Source organism: Lynx rufus, unplaced genomic scaffold, assembly GCF_022079265.1.
Source record: "Lynx rufus isolate CCGP_SWC_20201006 ecotype Redwood Valley unplaced genomic scaffold, mLynRuf1.p SCAF_17, whole genome shotgun sequence".
NCBI lineage: Eukaryota > Metazoa > Chordata > Mammalia > Carnivora > Felidae > Lynx > Lynx rufus.
Window position 1 is genome coordinate 11,103,367 of NW_025814831.1, and position 15,387 is coordinate 11,118,753.

General features: G+C 48.1%; 1 protein-coding gene across 2 annotated transcripts; it reads left to right on the forward strand.

Annotated features, from left to right (window-relative positions):
- The first annotated feature begins 1,435 nt into the window (after window positions 1-1,435).
- Window positions 1,436-11,531, forward strand: SERPINA9 (serpin family A member 9). 2 transcript variants are annotated; one of them, XM_047079706.1, is made up of 5 exons: window positions 1,436-1,651; window positions 1,943-2,051; window positions 8,140-8,413; window positions 9,792-9,939; window positions 11,328-11,531. In XM_047079706.1, the coding sequence occupies exons 1-5, from the start codon at window positions 1,436-1,438 to the stop codon at window positions 11,529-11,531; spliced, it is 951 nt and encodes a 316-aa protein (XP_046935662.1). The 2 variants fall into 2 exon arrangements, with proteins under 2 accessions (XP_046935662.1, XP_046935661.1); XM_047079705.1 differs by having other exon boundaries at window positions 1,436-2,051.
- Window positions 11,532-15,387: the final 3,856 nt, after the last annotated feature.

Below are 15,387 nucleotides of genomic sequence, written 5' to 3' on the forward strand. Positions count from 1 at the left end.
CACAGACCCCTTTGAGGCCACCTCCCTGGGGCTCAGAGAGAAGCAGCCGCTTGCCTAAGGTCAGGGCCATGAGGGGCCGAGACATTTACTAGTCGACTGCCTGGCGGAGCTACTGGTCAGGCCGGTCTCCCCTGCTCAGCCCGGGACTTGGGACACGGAACCAATCTCCTCTGTCAAGGCCATGTCTGCTGATGGGGGTGTGGATCCTCGGCCTCAGCAGGTGCCCCGAGAGCCCCGCCCCCACCCGCACCTGCCTCAAGAGGCCCCTGCCTCTTGTGTGGCGCCTCATCCCTGGGCACGGCTGGCCTTCTCATCCCCCAACCCCCTCCCTTCCCACAGTCAGGAAGATCCAGGGACAAGCCTGCCCTTCACCTTGCTTCCAAGTGAGGAGGGCAAAATCGCAACAGCAGCCACCCGGGGTGGGGATTGGGGGGAAGCAGCTTTGACCTCATGCCCTCCGCGGGCCAGACACGGACACGGCTCTGGGTGCTATGCAGACCCTCTCACTTCTTCCTCGGAGCCGTCCTTCTTCACAGATGGGGGGTTGGGGAACACCCTGGGAGCGAGGGGGGGCACCCCGGGAGGACACGTGGCATAGCGGGGGTTGTGCGGGCCTCTGGTTCCAGGACAGCCTCTGGCCTGGGGTTTCCACTTTTTTTTTTAGTTCACTTATTTTGAGAAAGAGAGAGAGATCGCTTCTCGGCCTTTTGGCTAAGATCAAGTGGAGAAAGAGAGAGAGAGAGAGAGAGAGCACAAGTGGGGGAGGGTCAGAGAGAAGTAGAGACAGAATCCCAAGCAGATGCTGTAATATCCCCGCAGAGCCCGATGCGGGACTTGAACTCACGACCGTGAGACTCCTGACCTGAGCTGAGATCAGGAGTCGGACGCTTAACCGACTGGGCCACCCGGGCGCCCCCGGGGTGTCCACTTTTTGAGGGACATGCCAGCAGATGCCTGGGGCAGGGGGTGGGCAGCCATGGAGAGCTGTGATCGTGTCCTCACAAAAGGGACCAAGAATGTCTGGAGGGTTCTCTCAGGGGTAAGAGGGCACGTCTGGCTGCGACGATTGGGACTGTACCATCTGGTCTCACTGTCTTACTTTCTGGACGATAAGCCTGCGAAGCAGAAAGAGCAAAGCGCGTGGGATCTGAGATTGTGGCTTTAAGACCCGGCTTTGAATCCCAGACAGAACACGACCCAGCTGTGTGGCCTAAATCACACAACCTCTCTGAGGCCTGTTTCTTTGTTTGTAAGACAAGGACAACAATAATATCTGCATCAGGGGGGTTGCGAGAGCTTTGTTCACCGTCCAGTGTGTCCCAGTTCTATCGCGAATGGGGATGGGGTGTCGCAAGGTCTCTGATTTCAGGCTGGACACTCGGCTTACCTTCCCTCGGTGGTCCTTTCCTCTCTTGCAGACTTGTTTCGTCCCAAAATGGCCTCTCCCTTTTATCGACTTTTCCTGGTTGTCAGCGTCTGTGCTCCGGTCTACTGTGTGCCCCCATCCAGTGGCCCCTGCCCTTCCCCCACAAGGAACAGCGCTACCCCCTGGGTATCTTCCAGCAACACCAACTTTGCCTTCCGCCTCTACCGGAGGCTGGTTTTGAAGACTCCGGATCAGAACGTCTTCTTCTCCCCCCTGAGTATCTCCGCTTCCCTGGCCACGCTCTCCCTCGGGGCCCGCTCAGCCACCAAGACCCAGATCCTCCAAGGCCTGGGGTTCAACCTCACACACGAGCCGGAATCCGCCATCCACCGGGCCTTCCAGCACCTGCTCCACTCACTCAGTGTCCCCAGCAAAGGCCTAGACTTGAGGATGGGAAGCGTCCTCTTCATCAAAAAGGAGCTGCGCCTACAGACAAATTTCTTGGACGACGTCAAGAGGCTGTATGATTCGAAGGTCTTTTCTACAGATTTCTCCAGCACCTCCACCACCCGGAAGAGAATCAACAGCTATGTGGAGAAGGAGACCAAAGGGAAGGTTGTAGACTTAATCCAAGACCTTGACCCTCTGACGGCCATGGTCCTGGTGAACCCCGTTTTCTTTAAAGGTAAGGCTCTGAGAGGCTGATTTTGATTTTAATGTTGTTTCTTTTTACCCCCAGTTGAATAAGCAAACTAGACAAGCCCTAGACAGCACGGTGAAGTAAGGGGAAGCCTGAGTTTGAATCAGCTGTGTCATAAGCTGGCTGCATGAGACCTCCTGTTCCCTCTGCTAGCTTTAGTTTATCAATTACGGTGGTGGGGGGTCATTCAGCTCTGTGTCTGGATAGCCTGATTATGCGTCCTGAGAGGCTGACCCTGGCCTCCGTGGGCAGCCCAGCAAATCCAAAGGTGAGAGCACTTTTATAGGTGGATGTGTAGACTGGCCAGTGTATGGAAGTGTAGACAGGCCAGCTTAACTGCCATTCACACCCCCTGGGAAAATGTCTCGAGCTTTACAGTTTGCAAAGACACTGTGCTGCCACAGAATGGACAACGGCTTTGAAGTCGGACAGCCCTGGGTTTGGATTCCACCTCTACCCCTTACTTGCTCCATGATCCCGGGCATGTGCTTAATGTGTGAGTCTCTCTACTAACTGGATGGGTGATGATACAGCCAGCACCATGGGCTTTTGCTTCTGCTGGTGTGCTGGACACTCGGGGCTGAGTTATCATGGATGCCATTGTATCATCCCTCCCTGCTTCTCCTCTCTCTCCTTCCCTTCCTTTCTCCCTCCTGCCGTCCCCCCACCCCCCATTTATCTTTCCCTCTATCTACCCGCTCACCTTTCCACCCATTTCTCCATCCACTCTGCAAGCAGGGAGGGGAAGGAAAAAGAATCAATATGCCGTGAGCCCCTATTATGTCCTCTCTGCTTTATCTACGTTGTTCATTTAACTTAATCTTATTTTCTTCTTGAAATATAAGTCACACAGCATGAAATTCGCTATGTTAAATGTACAGTTCAGTGGGTCTTGTTTTTAGTATACCCACAAGGTTGTGCAAATACGTACATACATGACTCCAGAACATTTCCATCACCTCTCCGTGAGCACTCACTCTTCATTTATGTTCTTCCCCAGAAACAAGAATACACTTTCCGTTTCTATAGTTTGCCTCTTCTGGACATTCCATATAAATAGAATCCTAGGGGCGCCTGGGTGGCGCAGTCGGTTAAGCGTCCGACTTCAGCCAGGTCACGATCTCGCGGTCCGGGAGTTCGAGCCCCGCGTCAGGCTCTGGGCTGATGGCTCGGAGCCTGGAGCCTGTTTCCGATTCTGTGTCTCCCTCTCTCTCTGCCCCTCCCCCGTTCATGCTCTCTGTCTCTCTCTGTCCCAAAAATAAATAAACGTTGAAAAAAAAATTAAAAAAAAAATAAATAGAATCCTATAATATGTGCAGGGTTTTGTGGGGACACAGTTTTCAATTCCTTATACCAAGGAGCATGCTTGCAGGGTTGTTTGGCAAAAACATGCTTGGTTTGGAAAGAGACCACCAAACTGTCTTCCAAAGTGGCTGTACCGTTTTTGCATTCATGCCAGTGATGTGTGAGAGTTCCTGTTGCTCCACAGCCTTGCCAGCACTTGGTGTTGTCAGTGTTCCAGATCTGGGCCACGTGAATGGGTGTTTTGTTGATATCTCGTTGCTGTTTCAATTTGCATTTCCCCGGTGACATATGACATGGAGCATCTTTTCATCTTTATCTGTCACCTGCCTCTCTTCCTTGACAAGGTATCTGTCAAGGTGGTTAGCCCACTTTTTTAGTCCAGTCATCTGTTTTTCTCATTGCTAAGCTTTAAGAGTTCTAAGTATATTTGGGATAACAGTCTCTTATCAGGTGCCTCTGTTACAAATATTTTCTCTTAGTCTGTCGCTTGGCTTTTCATTTTCTTCACATTGTCTTTCACGGAGCAGAAGTTTTAAATTTTAATGAAGTTTGGCTTACCAGTGATTTCTTTCATGGATTGTGCCTCTAGTGTTGTATCTAAACATTTTTTGCCGTACCCAGGGACATCTAGTTTTTTTCCTATATTATCTTCTACGTGTTTTATGTTTAGGTCTGTGGTCCGTTTTGAGTTAATTTTTTTTAAATTTTTTTTTAATGTTTATTTTTGACTGAGAGAGAGGGGCAGAATGTGAGTGGGGGAAGGGCAGAGAGAGAGGGAGACACAGAATCCAAAACAGGCTCCAGGCTCCGAGCTCTCAGCGCAGAGCCTGATGCGGGGCTCGAACTCACGAGTTGTGAGATCGTGACCTGAACTGAAGTTGGTCCCCAACCAACTGAGCCACCCAGGTGGCCCATTTTGAGTTAATTTTTTATGAACGATGTAAAGTACGTGTCCAGATTCTCTTTTTTCTCTTTGCATACAAATGCTAGTGGTCCCAACACTATTTATTGAAAAGACTATTTTTGCTCTATTATATTGGTTTTGATCCTTTGTCAAAGATCAGTTGGCTATCTTTACATGGGTCTGTTTGTAAGCTCTCTCTTTGTTCCATTGATCTAGTTGTGTATTCTTCACCAATACCACACTGTCTTGAGTACTACAGCCTTATAGTAAGTCTTGAAGTTGGTTAGTGTGAGTGCTGCAACCTTGTTCTTCTTCAATAATGGATTGCCTATTCTGGTCTTTTGCTTTTGATATAAACTTTAGTATTAGTTTGTTAATATCTATAATATAACTTGCTAGTATTTTGATTGAGATTGCATTGAATCTATAGATCATGTTGGGAAGAATTGACATCTTAACAATATTGAGACTTTGTATTCATGAACATGGAATATCCTTCTATTCATTTAGTTCTTTGATTTCATTATCTGAGTTTTGTAATTTTCTTCATATAGATCTTGCACGTATTTTGTTAGATTCATACCTAAGTATTTTTTTGGATGCAAATGTAAATCGTATTATGTTTTTAATTTCAAACTCCACTTATTCATTGCTGGCATATGGAAAAGCAATTGACTTTTGTATATTAACCTTGTATCCTGCAACTTTGCTATACTCCCTCATTAGTTCCATGGATTCTTTTGTTTGTTGACTCTTGGGTTTTCTACATAGATGATCATGTCATCTGCAAACAAAGAAAGTTTTATTTCTTCTTTCCCAACCTGTATACACTTTATTTCTTTTTTCTTATCTTATTGCATTAACTAGAACTTCCAGTAAAATGTTGGACAGGAGTGGCAAGAGGGGACATCCTTGCATTATACCTGACCTTAGTGGGAAAACTTTGAGTTTCTCACCATTAAGTATTATATCAGCTGTGGGCTTTTTGTAGCTATTTTTTTTTATCAAATTGAAGAAGTTATTCCTTTATTCCTAGTTTATTGAGAATTTTTATTATGACTGGTGTTGGATTTTGTCGAATGCTTTTGCTTCATCTATTCATATGATAAATTTTTCTTGCTTAGCTTCTTGATATGATGGATTGTATTAATTTATTTTCAAATGTTGAACCAGCCTTACAAACCTGGAAAAAACCCCATTTGGTTGTGGCGTATAATTATTTTTGTACATTATCGGATTTGATTTGTTAGTATTTTGTGCAGGATTCTTATATCTGTGTTCATAAAAGATACTGGTCTGTAGTTTTCTTGAAATGTCTTTGTCTGATTTTGGTATTAAAGTAATGCTGGCTTGATAGAACAAATTAGGAAGTATTTTCTCTGCTTCTATCCTCTGAAAGATATTGTAAAGAATTCGTATAATTTCTTTCTTTTTTAAAATGTTTTTATTTACTTTTGAAGGAGAGAGACAGACAGAGCATGAGCAGAGGAGGTGCAGAGAGAGAGAGGGAGACACAGAATTCGAAGAAGCCTCCAGGCTCTGAGCTGTTGGCACAGAGCCCGATGTGGGGCTCAAACTCATGAACTGTGAGATCATGACCTGAGCTGAAGTCAGACACCTAACCGATTGAGCCATCCAGACGCCCCTATAATTTCTTTCTTAAGTGTTTGGTAGAATTCACTAGTGAATCCATCTGGACCTGGTATTTCCTATTTTGGAAGGTTTTAATGATTGCCAATTTCTTTGATAGATATAACCTATTCATATTGTCTATTTCTTCTTATTTAAGGTTTGGAAAATTGGAATATTTCATCTCAGTTATCAAATTTGTGGGCATAGAGTTGTTTGTAGTATTCCTTTATTTTCCTTTAATGTCCATAAGATCTTTTTCGGTGTCCCTTCTTTTATTTCTCATATTAGCAGATTGGCTTTTTCTTGTGTATGGCCCATACTTTCTTTTTATGCCTCATATTTTTTTGTAAAAGCTGGATTTTTAAAATAATGCAATGTTGCAGCTCTGAAAATCAGATTTACCTCATCCCAAGGATTTGTTGTTTTTGCTTGTTGCAGTAGTTGTTTCTTGAGTGACTTTTCCGAACTAATTCTTTAAAGTCTATACTTTGTCATGTGTGGCCACCAAAGTGTCTTCTTGGTTAGTCAAGTGGTTAGTTATGACTGGGCAGAGATTTCTTTTTTTTAATTTTTTTTAATGTTTATTTATTTTTGACAGAGAAAGAGACAGAGCATGAGCTGGGGAGGGGCAGAGAGAGAGGGAGACACAAAATCTGAAACAGGCTCCAGGCTCTGAGCTGTCAGCACAGAGCCCGAAGCGGGGCTCGAACTCACAGACCGCGAGATCATGACCTGAGCCAAAATCGGACGCTCCACCTACGGAGTCACCCAGGCGCCCCCTTGGGCAGAGATTTCTTAAGTGCTTGGACCAAATAAATCTCCTAGTCTTTGCTGAGGACTCTTGTGTGCATGGTGGGGCGTGTCATCAACACTCAGCCAGGCAGTTTATAACTCTGACTCAGTCTTCACTTTCTATTTCTGCAGACCCTCAAGGTCAGCCGTAAGTGAGAACTTACAGCCTTCTCATATGTTTTCTCAAATACACACACAGCTTTACACATGCATGAAGCTTCTAAATGCCCAGGATATAATGGAGCTTTCCAAAGCTCCAACGGACATCTTATGCCTCAGCTTTTCCTTCTAGAATTTTTTATCACTTTGTTGTTTGCCCCATCTGTTATCCCCACCCAAGCAACCATAAAACTAAAACATTTGTCTGTAATTGTTTCTAGCAAAAAACTTCCAGCCCCCTGGGGAGAAGGCTTTAATCACTGACTGTGCACCAATCAACCTTGGAAGTGAGATCTTCCAGTTAACTATCTGACAGGTCAAGTGATAACAATTCTTCGAAAATGAGTCTTTGAAAGACCTCCAGGTCAATCCCTCTCCCAATGGTAGTGGGAACACAGGCTGCTATTTGTCAAGGCTACTGCTGAGCTAGAGAGTAGAGGACAGGACTGGCACAAGTTAAAATAACCACAAAATTGAGTGTTCTTTCTGAAATTCGGCCATTTGTCTTGAATGAACTCTCCCTAGGCTGCTACAAGGCTTTGATTAATTTCCAGAGTTCCAAAGAAGTTGATTCTGAATATTTTTGCCAGTTTTCCTTATTGTCTTTAGGGAAGGGTGACAATGCAGAGGTCCTTACTCTTGTCGTTTTTGCAGATGTCACCCCCCACCCCTACCCCCAGCCTGTCCTGTTAACCTTTTTGACTCGTTTATTGTTTGCCTCAAGTGTTATCTACTGCCCCCGGCAGCTGCAAAATGTATCACTGCCTGTGACTGCTTTTGACTAATTTCCTCTGAGGAATAGAGTTTTTTGCATTGGTTGAGCTCCAAATCAGATCAAGTACAGACAGTTCTGCAAATGATGCCTCCCAGGGAAGCACAGGACAGGTCAAATAACAATGTTTAGGGATTGAGTCTTTGAAAGGGTTCCAGACCTATTTTTTCCCTCCTGGGGCTGCCAGGTTTCTGGATTTCACTGGAAATGCACACTCTTGTTTTTCAAGTCTTCTGAAGAGTTAGGACATGGGGAATGGAAGTAGGGCAAGTTAAAATACCCCAAAGTTCACCTTCTTCCCAAGATTTAGCTGCTTCACTTGAATAAACCATTCCCTAATTTGCTGAAAGAGTTTGGTTAATTTCTAGAGTTCTAAGAAAGCTCATTCTGATCATTGTTGGCAATTTTCCCATTGCTTTTATGGAGGAGAGAGTTTTCAGAGATCCTTACTTCATCATTTTTGCTGACAGCACTTTGACACAAAGACCTCTCTTTTCTCTCTGTGCCAGCCAAGTGGGAGAAGCCCTTTCACCCTGGATATACAAGAAAGAGCTCTCCGTTCCTGGTGGGCCAGGGGGCCACTGTGAAGGTCCCAATGATGCACCAGGTGGAACAATTTGCTTTTGGGGTGGATCCGGAGCTGAGCTGCTCTGTACTACAGATGGAATACAGTGGCAACACCGTGGCCTTCTTTGTCCTCCCTGGCCAGGGCAAGATGAGGCAGCTGGAACAGGCCTTGTCAGCCAGGACACTGAGGCGATGGAGCCTCTTACTCCGGAAGAGGTGGGAATCTGTGTCCATTTCCAGACTCCTGGGGCAGGTGATGGTGTACACCCAAGCATGGGGCAAGGGATGAGGACGTACATCCAAGGGTGGCAGCTGTTGAGTAATCGCTCCTGCCAACTGAGCGGCAGCTGCACACTGGATGGTGAACTTGGTGCCGTGCGCGTGTGTTCCCACTTGAACTTCACAGTCACCCGACAGGTGAAGAGCACTGGAGCACCGTCACCCCCACCCACACGTAAGGAAGTCGAGGCTCTGAGAAGGGAGGTGAATTGCCCACAACCACGTAGCTAATATGTCCTTGCAAAGCTGTTCCGTCATGGCGAGCAGAACTCACCCTATCAGCCAATCCAATATTAAACTCCATGGACTGATTCCATAAAAATAAACAAGCAAAGAAAGCACTGATGCTCACCTATAAAATGAGAATCATGATATTACTGAGCCCATAAGTTGTTGAAAAGATAAAACGAGTTACTATGCATAAAGTACTTAGCTGATTAGTTCTTTCTTTTCCTTTTCCCTTTGTGCTGATGCCCATCAATGAGGACTTGAGTGTCCATCCAACACTTTAGTGGTTTCATTTTTGTGACTCACCGAGTACATGACCTTGCGCAAAGCACTGAAAGTGAGTTTTGACATCTTTAAAATGGAAATGACTAAAATTATCTGGGACGATGCCTGGCGCATAGTAAATGCTCAGTAAATGCAGGCTGTTCATTCTTGGTTCAGGGAAATTATTGCTGAGGAAGAAAAACTTATGTTGACCTGGAGGGATGTGTTATCCCACGTAGTAGCCACTAGCCCCCTGTAGTTATATAAATTTAAGTTAACTACAATACGTAAAACAAAAAAAAAATGTTTTCCTCACTGGCACTAGCCACATTTAAGCTGTTCGATACAACCACGCGTGGCTAATGGCTAAAATGTGGAACAGCACAAATAGAGACTATGTCCACCCCTACAGAAAGCTCTGTTGGACTCTGCTGCTCTCAGGGGTTAGCAGAGTTTGTCTCAGGAGGGGCTGGGGGTGGGGGATGTGCTGGGCCAGGGACGGCAGACACACTTCCATCACTGCCTGGTGTCCCCCATTGGTCTCTGCCATAGGCTCCCTTGCTGGATCCCCGTGTATTCTCTGTACCTTCCTTCATTAGGGCCCTCCCTTTCATCTCATTTATCTTCAGGGCCAGACTTGCCCCTAGATAGGGGGCTTTACCTCTAGAGCAACCTGGGTTGGTTGTCTGGGATGTATTGACTACTTCAGCATCAGCCAGCAATACCTAGAGGAAGAACAGAGTCTCCCGAAATGCCACCTAGAAGCAGAGATAGAGACCAAGGGGCTCGTGACCTCACTTTTTCCTTTTCTCCATCTCTGCAGGTGGATAGAGGTGTTCATTCCGAAATTTTCCATTTCTGCCTCCTATGACCTGGAAACCATCCTCCCGAAGATGGGCATCTGGGATGCCTTTAATAATAATGCTGATTTTTCTGGAATCACAAAGACAGACTTCCTGCAGCTTTCCAAAGTGAGTTGGTCCACGAGAACGTTTGCCTGGGCAGGGAGAGCGGGAAGAGTTACAGCACCTGGCTAATCGAGCTCTCACGTCTCACTGATAAGGAAACGCAGACCCTGAGAGGCACAGTGACTTCTCTGGGGCAGAAGTTGGGCCGAATTTCATGGCTGCCAGGCCTGTCTGTGGCTTTATGGCCATCATACCTCTGATGCACAGGCAACTGTTATCCCTCTTCAAACAAGTGTTCCTAAGGTCCAGCCACACAGTTCTGTGAAAATCAGTCCTGTCTTGGGAAAGTAACTCTGCTGTCTCGATACCCATGCAGATAAGCAGATGCCCCCTGGCATTCGACCTCGCCCCTGAAGCCTGGGACTTCACACTGCAGTCAAATTGGCTGCCCATGGGCCATTACTACCCTGTAGATGGGTTGTGTGTGACCTCTAGCATTAAAAAGAAAGAGAGCCAACTTCTATCATGTAGGATATCGTACCTGAAATTATAGATTTCTGACCGTCTTGAAACAAATCTCTGAGTCCAATTCCCGCATGGCAACAGTGAGCCCAATGCCCTACATAGCACCCATCAGCCGGAGCTGAGCTGTGAGTGTCCCTTTTAGTGAGGGTGCGCCCTCCAGGTCCCCTGTGGGCTCCCTGCTCTGACAAGAGGTCTCCTTGTCTAGTCTTTGTCTGCTCATGGGTTTCTGATCCCCAACTTAAAAGTGTATTTTGGTAATACATCATAATGGTCAGAAGCGTCCCTGGGTCATGGAAGGGGAGCTTTGTCATTGGCGTCCGGGGAAAGATTACGGAGGTCCCGATGGAATACGCTGGGCGTGATGGTCCTTTTCCCATTACGTGTTCATGGGCACATCTGAACAATGACTGTCATTGCTGGGAGTCCTCAGGCCCCCCTGAAGCTTGGGAGAACATGAGCCCAGGGTAAGTCTCTTTCCTAGGAGACCCAGAAGGGATCCAGCACTTAAAAACACCTCCTTATGTCGCCAGGGCACGCATGCAGCAACACTCCCGCACACAGACTTTGTGTGATCTCCTTTAATTCACCCAATGACCTTGTGGGATATACACCATTATGATGACCCTTCCAGAGATTTGGAGAGTGAAGCCTGCAGCATCTAAATATCTTTTGCAACAATAAGTGGCAGAACTGGGAGTCAAACCTGGGTCATTTCTGGTGTGAATTTGTAACCACTCAACTCCACGCTTAAAGACTAGTGGACCGGTACCAATGACAGCCACAAACCTAACACCAGGCACCTGGCGTATATAAGCTTGAAGCCCCTCGAGGGGGGGCATCGCCATTCCCAGGCAGAACCTCAAAGCTCAGTTAAGTAAAGGTGCCCCTCCCCCGGGGACCACTGACGTTTGTTTTTCCCCTGGCAGGTTGCCCACAAGGCTGTGCTGGATGTCAGCGAGGAGGGGACCGAGGCCGCAGCAGCCACCGCCACCAAGCTCATAGTCCGGTCAAAGGACAGCCCCTCTTACACCGTCATCCGCTTCAATAGGTCCTTCCTGCTGCTGCTGATAAACAAAGCCACAGAGGCCATTCTCTTCCTAGGGAAAGTTGAAAATCCAACTAAATCCTAGGTGGAACTATCCTGCTGGCTGAGTACAGGTTGCAAATGTCCAGGAGGGGCGCCTGGGTGGCGCGGTCGGTTAAGCGTCCGACTTCAGCCAGGTCACGATCTCGCGGTCCGTGAGTTCGAGCCCTGCGTCGGGCTCTGGGCTGACGGCTCAGAGCCTGGAGCCTGCTTCCGATTCTGTGTCTCCCTCTGGCTCTGACCCTCCCCCGTTCATGCTCTGTCTCTCTCTGTCCCAAAAATAAATAAACATTGAAAAAAAAAATTAAAAAAAAAAAAAGAAAATGTCCAGGAAATAAACCACGTTGTATGATGCTCCCGGTGTGACTTTAGGACGTGTCCCCTCCCGCTCTCAGGGTCCATTTGACCCTGGCAAATTTTCTTGGGGGATGCCGCTTTTAAGGCTCAGTCATCAGATCCGCAGAGATTGGGGCCTCAAACCAAAGCTTATTAACCCCCAATCAGTGCTCTACAAATCCCGCCAGGTAACTAGCTTCATGGGTGTTTCTGGTTGGCATATTCCCATTCCTCGGAGCCCCTGGGCATGGAAATACGCAGGTCAGTCACCTTTGTTGAAAAATTAAAGTAATAAACTCAACAAGTCTAAAGCGTGAATTCAGCCAAGAACACTGCTCCCGCATGCCCTCAGGGCCCTAATCTGATAATGGTTTATCCGCTAACTCCCAGTGGCCAGGGTGCCACGACGTGATAGTTCAGTGGCTGGGTGGATTCATTTATCCATTTCAACAAAAACTCACTGAGGGCCTAATACTCACTAGGAGTGAATCAGACAGACAAGGTCCCTGGACTCCTGGGCCTAGACGGGGGTGACAGTCCACAACCAAAACATATAACCAAACCTATAAACAAACCATGGAGGCTTCTGGGTGGCTCAGTCGGTTAAGCATCCGACTTTAGCTCAGGTCATGATCTCGCGGTCCATGGGTTCGAGCCCCGCGTCGGGCTCTGTGCCGACAGCTCAGAGCCTGGAGCCTGCTTCGGATTCTGTGTCTCCCTCTCTGTCTGCCCCTCCTCTGCTCATGCTCTCTCTCTCTCTCTCTCTCAGAAATAAACGTTAAAAAAATTTTTTTAATAAAAAAAAGAACGATGGAGGCTGTGAAGGCAGAGAATAGGGTGATTGCAAGAGGGGAGCGGAGCAGAGGAAGTGCTTCTGTGAGCACAAAGCCTGAGTCAACAATGCGTAGGCATGCTGGGGCAGAAAGAGGTCCTTGTAACTGGCATGGTAGAACCGAGGTCGGAGAGGTATAGAGACGTCAGCGTTGTTGGCCGAGGATAGAGGTCTGGGTTTGGGGGGGGGGGTTCCACTAAACCAGTTGAGTGTCTCAGACAAGAAGTTGGAAGGCTAGTGTCTGGGTATGATGACCTCTCTTGAGTGGGTGCCATGGTTCTCCAGCCAGGCTTTGTCAGGGCTGGCTGCCTTCTTGGCTCTAACGCTGTCACACACACGTGCACACACACACACACACACACACAGCCCTCGGGGTGTTCAGCCTCCTCCTTGCTGGCTCCTGGAGACAACGACCAGGCTCTCTTACTCTGAGTCCCGAAAGCCTCATGTGGTGCAATGGGCCACAGCAGCTGCAGGCCGAAACAACCTTTCCGTCCTTCCCTGCTTTCCTCCGGACAGGTTGTTCTGGCTCCTTCTACCTCACCTTTCGCCACCAAGGGTCTCTCCTGCAGCCTCTACGGGAACCCCCATGCCCATCAGATCCAGAGACTTCTTTTTGGGGGGGGGGGGAGGACTGGTGCCTCACACGACCTCAGCATGCCAGGGCCCTCACACTGGCTTTTCTGAGCCCTTTTACACAGGAAGAGACAAGACAGAAGGGGGTTATGCGGATAGCCGGAGAGAAGCTCCGGGGGAACCCCCTACCTCCACACTCCCACAGGAGAACAAACAGGAGAACAGAGAGCGGAAATAATTAACCACAGGGCCTCCCTGGGCTGCACGAGAACCGGGACCAAAGCCCAGTTCTCGTGGTGGAGAATATTCTAAATATCTTCCCACCGGGGACTCCCGCACTGGCTTCCACCATGCTGCCCGTACCGAACCCTGCCACACGCACAGGGCTCTGCCCACAAAACCACGGTGCTGAGCCACCGATACTGTCCTCTGAGGAGCATCTGGGGAGGACCCGACTCCGCGCACGTGCACGCAGGAAGTGGCAAGCGTGAGGAACCGGGGAAAGACGCATCTGCCGTGCCCAACTTCTAGCTCTGTGACCATCAGGAGCCCCCAGTAGTCAGGGTGGCGGAGGGCGGCCAGCCTCCTTCCCCGCAGCCTCGCCCCCGGGTGGCCCATGACAGTGAAAGCCGGCCTTGGCAGCCTTTCTGTGCCCATTCACACTTGTGTTAGCAAGCAGGGGCAAGAACGGTCATAAAACCGAATTGGCCAGCTCTCGGCTCTCTCTGTATTTTTTGTTTTTTCAGATGCCCACGCCTTGCATTTGTTCTGAAACACGTGCAGGACTCGTTCTCATCAAACATGGCAAGATGGCAGCGGCCCCCGGGTGGCTCAGCCGGTTGAGCGTCCCACTTCGGCTCAGGACATGATCTCACGGTTCGTGAGTTCGAGCCCCGCGTTGGGCTCTGTGCGCAGTGCTCGGAGCCTGGAGCCTGCTTTGGATTCTGTCTCCTTCTCTCTCTGCCCCTCCCCACTTGTGCTCTGTCTCTCTGCCTCTCAAAAACAAATAAATGTAAAAAAAAATTTCTTTTTTAAAGATATGGTAAGATGGCAGCCACAGACACAGCCGCCTTTAAGAGAAACTGTGTTACCTACAATTCCCAAGAAGAGAAGGCATGTCCACCACGCAAGGCCACATGCTGGAGCCCCAGGGGTGGTCGGGAGGCAGAAGGAACAAGGGGAAAGATGGACACGAGCCTTTATCGCTATAGTGGGGAGAAGCGGTTAGGTGGGCAGGAGGCGAGACACAGACGTCGAGGATGCGGCTGATGGGTTCATCATCAGATTCTCGTGTGTCGGTGAAAACGCAGCCTTCCCGCGGTGGGAAAGAGTTTCAGGTGTTAGTCCCATGATTTAACGATGCCAAATCAACTTCAGAACATCAGGAATGATTTTTACAGAATCGCATGAAGGCTTCCCTCAGGGCGGAAGTAACAATATTCCGAAGGCAGATTCAGAGAACTTGCTCGTCAGAGCCAGGTGACAAAACCCCATGAAAGCATCTAAAGAAGCAAACAAAAAACAAGCTCAGAATCCTGAGTCCAGGGACAGAGGTACCCATGCAATATTTCTAAGCCAACCCACACCTCTGACAGTCCGGCCAGTTCATGGTTGGAAAATCACTTTTTAAAAAGTCATCCGTCAGCTTTATCAGTGTTGATTTTTTTCAAGAGAGTAAGAGCGCGAGGGTGGGTGGGACAGAGAGAGAGAAAGAGGCAATCACTCCATGCTCAGTGCAAAGCCGGACTCAGGGCTCGATCTCACCACCCTGGGATCATGACCTGAGCCAAAATCAAGAGTTGATCGCTTCGTTGCTCAACCACTGAGCCACCCAGGGGCCCCTCACTAGTGTTGATTCTTGATCTAGTGTTCTAGATCAAACTAGTGTTGATTCTAGCTAGCCAAATCTTGAAGTATGGAGTACGGGTTTCTGATTAGAATCTTTCAAATGCTAAGTATCTGTATCTTCCTGTATCCTGTATCCTTCCTGCCCTGTATCTTCCTCATCTGCCAGGTGGTTGACTAAGTGCCCCCAGAATGTAAGTAAAAATAATTACCATTTCCTTCATGTCTGTGCTGGAGTATCTTAAAGGGCTGCATAGACAGTAGGTCGGCAGAGCTCCCAGCAGCCCCCGGGCCATCTCAGTCTTCCAGGTGG

What these genes read in the sequence shown, in the direction of transcription:
- SERPINA9 (XM_047079705.1), top strand. Translation starts at nt 1,436, where the DNA reads ATGGCCTCTCCCTTTTATCGACTTTTCCTGGTTGTCAGCGTCTGTGCT. An exon ending in GAACCCCGTTTTCTTTAAAG is followed by an intron (nt 2,052 to 8,139) that starts GTAAGGCTCTGA and finishes TCTCTGTGCCAG; the next exon opens with CCAAGTGGGAGAAGCCCTTT. An exon ending in ACTTCCTGCAGCTTTCCAAA is followed by an intron (nt 9,940 to 11,327) that starts GTGAGTTGGTCC and finishes TTCCCCTGGCAG; the next exon opens with GTTGCCCACAAGGCTGTGCT.